General features: G+C 32.2%; 2 protein-coding genes across 3 annotated transcripts in view; both read right to left on the reverse strand.

The window, feature by feature from the left end:
- Window positions 1-1,183, reverse strand: part of LOC111687451 (CD109 antigen) — a 7,208-nt gene extending 6,025 nt beyond the window's left edge. The window contains exons 1-2 of one of the 2 annotated variants that reach the window (XM_046952091.1): window positions 990-1,183; window positions 1-622 (exon numbers count right to left, since the gene is read on the reverse strand). The exon at window positions 1-622 is cut by the window's left edge and continues 707 nt beyond it. In XM_046952091.1, the coding sequence (XP_046808047.1) occupies window positions 1-622; window positions 990-1,054 (687 nt within the window). In that variant the 5' untranslated portion in view covers window positions 1,055-1,183. The remainder of the gene's footprint in view (window positions 623-989) is intronic. The other variant, XM_046952093.1, reaches the window with a different exon arrangement.
- Window positions 1,184-4,994: 3,811 nt separating this feature from the next.
- Window positions 4,995-9,499, reverse strand: part of LOC111687581 (CD109 antigen-like) — a 12,858-nt gene continuing 8,353 nt past the window's right edge. The window contains 4 exon segments of the mRNA XM_023450021.2: window positions 4,995-5,772; window positions 5,836-6,354; window positions 6,487-6,791; window positions 6,794-7,563. Of these exon segments, the coding sequence (XP_023305789.2) occupies window positions 5,203-5,772; window positions 5,836-6,354; window positions 6,487-6,791; window positions 6,794-7,563 (2,164 nt within the window). The 3' untranslated portion in view covers window positions 4,995-5,202.

A 9,499-nucleotide genomic window follows, 5' to 3' on the forward strand; every position in this document is an offset into this window, starting at 1 on the left:
TTTATCGGTTTCTATATCGACAGAGAATTTGGGCAAAACATATTTGTCTACTTCAAATTTCTTTTCAGTTTTAGTATCATCTTCATTGGGCCCCTGTATCACCTCCATTAACCAGTCGCCCATAACCGGTTGCTCTGATAATTGAAATTGTCCCGCATAAACACCTTTAGTTAATGTAATATCATTGACTTGTTTAACCAAGTTACCGGCGCCATCTATAATACTTAATCTTAGGGCATGTTCCAATTTTGCTGGTCTTATGTTTTCATTCAAAACAATAATGCGATATTGCACTAAATCTCCGGGTTTGTAAACCGCTTTGTCAGTTTGTATATAAATTTTCGGTTCTTTATTTTTAAAATTCAATTCTGTAGAATTTTTAAAAATTAAACCTTTAATACCCTCCGATTCTAATTGATATTTCCCGGATTTTAATTTGGGTATCACGAAGTTTATGACCTCTGTTTGAGAGGGTAAAATATCGATGGTCTTTTCTTCATTGTATGATGGTCCATTTATAGTCAGTTTTATGGTTGCTGGTTCTGTGTTTTCATGTAGAGTGACACTTACGGAATAATTATGTTTGGACTGTATGGTACCAGGAGCCACAATTGAGTAAAAACTATAAGGAAATTTAAATATAAATTAGAGGAATATTATTAAAAAAGTTAAGATAAATTTTATAAGAATGTAATTTTACGTAGAGTGCTTTATATATAAGCACTTTCAAGTTTTTATGGGTAAGTATAGGATGAATAGATTCCTCACTGCCATGGTGAGGTTTTAAAGGAATAGAAGAAGAACTAGTTTTAACCGACAATACATACACCATAATGAAACCTATAAATAGTAACACTTATACAGAAACTTGCCCGAACAGTTTAAGTATTTATTAACACAAAATTTTTTGAATTTTTATTTATTAGAATAATCCTTTATATAATATAAAAAACATAATATTAATTAAAATATGTCAATTGAAAACTTACCCGCTTGCATTTACATATATTAAAATTTGTAAAAATATTACAACAGGAATTACTGTTCGCTTCATTTCTATCTATTTTAGTTTTCGTTATACAAAAAAAAATATTATTTTATTTAAACCAAATAAAAAGAAAAGTTCTCATCCGTTTTAAGAATGTTTGTTCGCTAAGCGACAAATACAAACTGGACTTGAATTAAACCACAACTGAGTTTTATTTAATATACATTGCAATACATATTTATTTAGATGAAACCTGTGACTCTATTCTCTTCCTTATAGTATTGAAACTGTTTAGCAACAGGTCTAGCATAAAAAAAACTTGTTTGAGTATTTTATCCATGACTTCAAGATTTACTTACATACATATATATGTATGTAAGTATATGTATCATAGAACAGACATGGAAAATTAAAGTACTATCTTTAACATTAAGTATTCTTTTTTAAGTTTTAAAGTACTTAACTAATTTTCCGCTAGACTATAACCAGGATATAGACTAAACTAAATCCAATACTATATACTAGACTATAGAATAGACTATAGACTAGACTTCAGGCTAGTCTGTACACTATACTATAGACTTGACTATAAACTCGACTATAAAATAGCCTATAGACTAGACTATAAACTAGACTATATACTAGACTTAAGACCAGACTTTAGATCAGACTATATACCAGACTATAGACTGGATTACGAATTTTAGACTAGGGTGTAGACTATAGACTAGATAATCTAGACTATAGACTATACTATAGAAAAGACTATAAAACTAGACTATAAACTAGACTATAGACTAGACTTCAGACTAGAATATAGACTAGAGTTGAAAAGACTATACTATAGAGTAGAAAAGACTATAGACAATACTACAGACTATACTATAGACTAGACTATAGACTAGACTATAGACTAGACTATAGACTAGACTATAGACTAGACTATAGACTAGACTATAGACTAGACTATAGACTAGACTAGACTATAGACTAGACTATAGACTAGACTATAGACTAGACTATAGACTAGACTATAGACTAGACTATAGACTAGACTATAGACTAGACTATAGACTAGACTATAGACTAGACTATAGACTAGACTATAGACTAGACTATAGACTAGACTATAGACTAGACTATAGACTAGACTATAGACTAGACTATAGACTAGACTATAGACTAGACTATAGACTAGACTATAGACTAGACTATAGACTAGACTATAGACTAGACTATAGACTAGACTATAGACTAGACTATAGACTAGACTATAGACTAGACTATAGACTAGACTATAGACTAGACTATAGACTAGACTATAGACTAGACTATAGACTAGACTATAGACTAGACTATAGACTAGACTATAGACTAGACTATAGACTAGACTATAGACTAGACTATAGACTAGACTATAGACTAGACTATAGACTAGACTATAGACTAGACTATAGACTAGACTATAGACTAGACTATAGACTAGACTATAGACTAGACTATAGAGACTATAGACTAGACTATAGACTAGACTATAGACTAGACTATAGACTAGACTATATGACTAGAGACTAGACTATAGACTAGACTATAGACTAGACTATAGACTAGACTATAGACTAGACTATAGACTAGACTATAGACTAGACTATAGTAGATAAGACTATAGACTAGACTATAGACTAGACTATAGACTAGACTATAGACTAGACTATAGACTAGACTATAGACTAAGACTATAGACTAGACTAAAGACTATGACTGACTACTATAGACTAGAAAGACTAGACTATAGACTAGACTATAGACTAGACTATAGACTGTACTATAGACTAGACTATAGACTAGACTATAGACTAGACTATAGACTAGACTATAGACTAGACTATAGACTAGACTATAGACTAGACTATAGACTAGACTATAGACTAGACTATAGACTAGTTATACTGGACTATAGACTAGACTATAAACTAGACTATAGACTAGACTATAGACTAGACTATAGACTATTATAGACTATAGACAAGACTATAGACTAGACTATAGACTAGACTATAGACTAGACTATAGACTAGACTATAGACTAGACTATAGACTAGACTATAGACTAGACTATAGAGTAGACAATAGACTAGACTATAGACTAGACTATAGACTAGACTATAGACTAAACTATAGACTATACTATAGACTAGACTATAGGCTAGACTATAGACTAGACTGTAGACTAGAATGTAGGCTGGACTGTTAACTAGACTATAGACTAGAAAGTAGATTAGACAATAGACTAGACTGCAGACTAGTCTGTAGACTAGACTATAGACTAGAATGTAGGCTAGACTGTAAACTAGACAATAGACTAGAATGTAGACTAGACAATAGACTAGACTATAGACTAGTCTGTAGACTAGACCATAAACTAGTTTGTAGACTATAGACTTGACTATAGACTAGACTATAGACTAGACAATAGACTAGACTATAGACTAGACTATAGACTAGACTATAGACTAGACTATAGACTAGACTATAGACTAGACTATAGATTAGACTATAGACTAGACTATAGACTAGACTATAGACTAGACTATAGACTAGACTATAGACTAGACTATAGACTAGACTATAGACTAGACTATAGACTAGACTATATTGTAGACAAGACTATAAACTAGACTATAGACTAGACTACAGACTAAACTATAGACTAGGCTATGACTAGACTATATACTACACTATATACTAGACTAAAGACTAGACTATATACTAGACTAAAGACTAGACTATAGACTAGACTATATACTAGACTATAGACTGTACTATAGACTAGACTATAGACTAGACTATAGACTAGAATATAGATTATACTATAGACTAGACTATAGACTTGACTAAAGACTTGAATATAGACTAGACTATAGACTAGTCTGTAGACTAGACTATATACTGGACTATAGACTAGACTATAAACTAGTCTGTAGACTAGGCTATAGACTAGACTATAGACTAGTCTGTAGACAAGACTATAGACTAGCCTGTAGACTAGACTAATAACTAGTTTGTAGACTATAGACTAGACTATAGACTAGACTATAGACTAGACTATAGACTAGACAATAGACTAGACAATAGACTAGACTATAGACTAAACTATAGACTATACTATAGACTAGACTATAGGCTAGACTATAGACTAGACTGTAGACTAGACTATAGACTAGAATGTAGGCTAGACTGTAAACTAGACTATAGACTAGACTATAGACTAGAATGTAGATTAGACAATAGACTAGACTACAGACTAGTCTGACTATAGACTAGAATGTAGGCTAGACTGTAAACTAGACAATAGACTAGAATGTAGACTAGACAATAGACTAGACTATAGACTAGTCTGTAGACTAGACTATAAACTAGTTTGTAGACTATAGACTTGACTATAGACTAGACTATAGACTAGACAATAGACTAGACTATAGACTAGACTGTAGACTAGACTATAGACTAGAATGTAGGCTAGACTGTAAACTAGACTAGACTATAGGGTAAACTATAGACTATTCTAGATTAAGGACTAGACTATAGACTAGTCTATAAACTAGGATATAGACTAGGATATACTAAAGACAAAACTATAGACCAGACTGTAGACTAGACTATGGACTGGTCTATAGGCTACGCTAAAGTCTTGCACTCCAGGTATCAGGGGCCAAAGTCTTTCGATGAGGTTTTCTCTGCAAAAAAGAGACTATAGTCTATAATATTGTATAGAGTATAGACTAGACTATGGACTACACTATAGACTACACTATAGAGTTAATTATAGAATAGTTTATAGACTAGACTGTAGATTAGACTATATACACTATAAACTTCTTTTCTATTATTCACCAGAACAGCTGCTGAAATGAGAGTTTATGGAAAAGAAAGTGAAAGGAACTAGTGGTGGTTTTATACTTAAATTTTCTCATATATATAAGCTATAACCAATTCAGGCTTAATCTTTCTCTATGTTTTGTATTATATCATTCCTTTCATCGCAAAGGATACACAATTGCAATTTATTTCAATATAAAGTCTTATAAATAGCTCCTAAACAACATATAGTAAATTTGAGATGTTATCCTTTTTTATTTAATTAGAATTATATGAAGCTATTTTGACGACATGACAACATAATTATGTAAATAATTAATTCTTAATATTTGATATTATTTATGCCTTTTAGCTTCTTTATTTTCACAGCCTTTGCCACATTCACCTTCTTCACAAATATCACACAACGATGATTTAACTTCATAATAGACAGTAGCACGCTGATCCGCATTATAGTAATCATACATGGTGATTGCGGCGGGCTTTTGTTTAGCCACGGCATGAGTCTTCTCGGCATTAACTTTAAAGCACACCTCTTCACCAGCCGTGAGGAAATCAAAATAGACTATAATAGCTGTTTCGGAATTTTTAGTTTCAATACGCTGCACTTGCTTGACTTGACGTATGGCATCGAACTTATCGGTATCGGCAGTAAAACCAGATGGTAGATATATTTCCATAATGGCCATATTAGATTCTTTTATGTCACTGTTGGCTCCAGGAACAAAATCAGCGCAAACATCCATTTGTAATAGATTGGGATAATCGGTGGGTTGAATTGTGTGTTTGATACTAAAACTAGGTTTGTCATCTTTGGTGGCTAAATTATAGCTATAAGATAATTGAACCAGTGAAGAGCCTTCACCATTAGCTTCAAATTTTATTTGACGGGAGGATTTGGGTAGCTGTAAAGAAAAAAAAATAAAGATGTAAATTGTATAGTTATCGTTAAAGATTAATTAACTTACCACATGAGTTTGCAAAATCAATGAATTCTCTTTATCCACCGAAAATGTACCCTTAGTGGTTTCTTTTCCCTCTCCATCGAGAGCCTCAAAACTAATCGTCATTTTACCATCTCCCCCCGCAATATACTTTTCAGCAAATTTGATAAGAGCTTGTAGACCTACAACTGTGTCTTGTGTTGAATCGAAACCACCATTACTATTACGATTACCGATCAACCATTTAATAATGGGTAATAGTTTTCCAGCTGGTTCGGTGTATACATAAGCTTCCAATATATACGCTGTTATTTCAATATCATTGTTATGATCCTTTGACGATTTTGTCCACCATTTAAGACCATTTTCTTCATGAGCTAATTTTTCTAGTTTTTCCATAAGTTTGTTGGCACTAGGATGTTGTACTTTCTTTAATACTACCAAGGCTAGAGCGAGGGCATACGTATCGCTTTCCTTTTCAATATTATCGTCCAGATACTTAATACCTTTCTCGATTTCAGATTTATATTTGTTGGAATAATCCTAGATTGAAAGAAGTTAATAAAGAACATTAGATATACATTGCGCATATAAAAGCCAAAATGGGGGTTAATTTTGAATCAGTTATAATAGGACTTTAATATAATTACAAATCCATTATTATTCAATGCTTACCATATCTTCCAAAAGTGCCAACAGTGCAAAAGCCGTAAACCCAACATCATTCTGATGAGCCGGATGGAATAAACGTCCAGTCTGTTTAAATTGACCATTCTCCAATTGATTTGATACAACATATTGTAATGCTTCATCAGTGACATCCGAATCAATGGTTATATACTTTTTAGCCTGTATAAACGAACGCGCCACATAAGCAGTAAGCCAACTGTTCGGCTCACTGCTGCCCTCACCGAAAGCACTATAAGCACCATTTTTATGTTTATAGGTCAATTCACGCTGATAACCAACTTCCATATAATTTTAGCCTTTTGAACCACAGTCGGCATATCACGTTTAATAGCATCCAAATAGTGTAAAACCAAAATATTGGGTACAAAATTAACCATATTCTGTTCACCACAACCATAGGGTTTACGCACAAGCTTATCGATGTTCTTAATTGTAGGACCTAAGATATCGCCAACCACAGAAAATTCCAAATATTCTGAATCCAAAACAGCTTCTTTAGGTATAGCAGCTTCAAGCGTTTCCTTTATGGGTTCTTTAGAAGGAGTTATAAAAATGGCTTGATTTTCATATTGTGTTACACCTTCTGGTTCTACCTTAAGTTTCTGGTGTATAGCATCACCAGCCATGGCTGTTATGGCCTTAATTTTCAAAGTAATTTCTCCCACCTTATTGGGACGGATCATAAAAGACAAACTTTTACCACTATTCGAGGATACAGTAACCGTTTTAACACGTTGTTTGTCCTCCAAAACTAATTCCTCAATTTCATTAGATACTTCAGTAAAATCATATTCATCATCGGTATTTTCCATGGTAACCTCTGCGTCTAGGGCTTTATCCATGTAATTGAAGATAATTACGGGTATTGATATAACTTCTCCCCGCTTAACGGAATAAGGCAAATTAGTGCTCACAAAGAATGGTTGGAATACCTCGATGTTAGTTGGATTTGCCACCATGCCAAAGCCAGTTTTATCGTTCAAAGAAAAACCGGTCACTACCCAAGAAGTAATGGTATCGGGTATTTTCTTAGTTAGAGTAGCCAAGCCGTTTTTATCGGTGCTAAACATATTTGTCGGGGAAAATATAATTGTTAGGAAAGGGAAAAAATAATAATAATTTATAAATTTTAATTTAAAAAATATTTTATGAATTAAATGTGAATTTATTTGCAAAACACAAAAAGCATTAGATATGTTAGTTATTGAAATAATTAGTAAGATTAAGAAGGACATAAAAACATTTAGTAAAAGGACATAAAAACATGTACTAGTGATAAGTTAAATATATAATAGAGCTGAGACATCTTTAAATCTAAGCCGATTTAAAGTGCTTATCTAAGACATAAACCCTTTATAATAAAGTTCTGAAACGTGCAACCAAATCTCCCATACTACAACCGATGATTTCTAGATCGATTCTGTATATATGTTTATATATAAAATAGTATAATTTATGTATTGGAATTACTTATTATGTGAATGAAAAATCCAAACTTCTTCAAAGTTGCTACGAATATGAGGATGTGTTGTGACATGTTCAGTTTGCAGCTTCGTTTCTGAACCACCTCCTGATAATATATGAAATTGTAATCCACCTTCAAATTCTTCCTCAACTTCAAAGTTTAGTAAAGAGTATTCCTCTGAAACAATGATTGTTTAGTTGATTAACACACACTATCATGACTCACAATGTTTCTTCATTTTTGGTTAAATGAAATAAATGTTCAAAATTACCCATGAATTGAGAAAGCAGTAATGATTACTGTAACAAATTGTTTCAAATCATGTTAGCTAAGATGTAAATCCTGTTTGTGGCCTTCACAGAGATTTGTTTCAAAAATTAAAATAGAAAATTTGATTTTGTGTTATGTTAGTTATTTCAATGTATATATGTACTAAATTCAAACCCCTATTAAAAGGTTTTTATTACCTTTCATGTAATTACTTTAAAAAGATGTTGAAAATCCAAGATTCTATGTAACTTTCACGTATTACGAATATGACTGAAGAATCATAAAGAAGTGCTTTATCTGTATTAACTGGCAGCTGACATTCGGGAAGAGAATCATTATGTTTAAGAGAAAATAAAATACATTCTTTAGATTCTACTATGATCTTTCGTTTTGTGAGATGTACTGTAATAAATTTTTTTAATAGAATCTTTTAAATCCAATACAGAGTCAAAATGTTAAAGTTGTAAACAAATTTGTATGATATAAATTGATTTAATTTTTATTTAGAACGTATAAGATTATAGTATTAATCAAAACCTTAGAACAGGATAATCTAAAGTCGATATTAAATATCCTAGTCCTCTAAATATCCTAGTCTATAGTCAAGCCTTTCATCTAGTCTATAGTCAAGCCTTTCGTCTAGTCTATAGACTAGCCTATAATCTAGCCTATAGTCTAGCCTATAGTCTAGTCAAGTCTAGTATTGTCTGTAGTCTAATCTACAGTACAGACTATAGTCTAGTCTGTAGTCTATTCTATAGTCTATTCTATAATCTGGTCTACAGTCTATTCTACAGTCTAGTCTGTATTATAGTCTATAGTCTATTGTATAATCTAGTCTATAGTCTAGTCTATAGTCTAGTCTGAGTCTATAGTCTAGTCTATATTCTAGTCCATGGTCTAGTCTATAGTCTAGTCTATATTCTAGTCCATGGTCTAGTCTATAGTCTAGTCTATAGTCTAGTCTATAGTCTAGCCTATAGTCTAGTCTATAGTCTAGTCTATAGTCTAGTCTATAGTCTAGTCTATAGTCTAGTTATAGTCTAGTCAAGTCTAGTATTGTCTGTAGTCTAATCTACAGTATAGACTATAGTCTAGTCTAATCTATAGTCTAGTCTGTAGTCTAGTCTATTCTATAGTCTGGTCTATAGTATATTCTATAGTCTTGTCTATAGTCTGGTCTATTGTATAGTCTATAGTCTAGTCTATAGTCTAGTCTATAGTCTAGTCTATAGTCTATAGTCTAGTCTATAGTCTATAGTC

This window comes from Lucilia cuprina, chromosome 2, assembly GCF_022045245.1.
Source record: "Lucilia cuprina isolate Lc7/37 chromosome 2, ASM2204524v1, whole genome shotgun sequence".
NCBI lineage: Eukaryota > Metazoa > Arthropoda > Insecta > Diptera > Calliphoridae > Lucilia > Lucilia cuprina.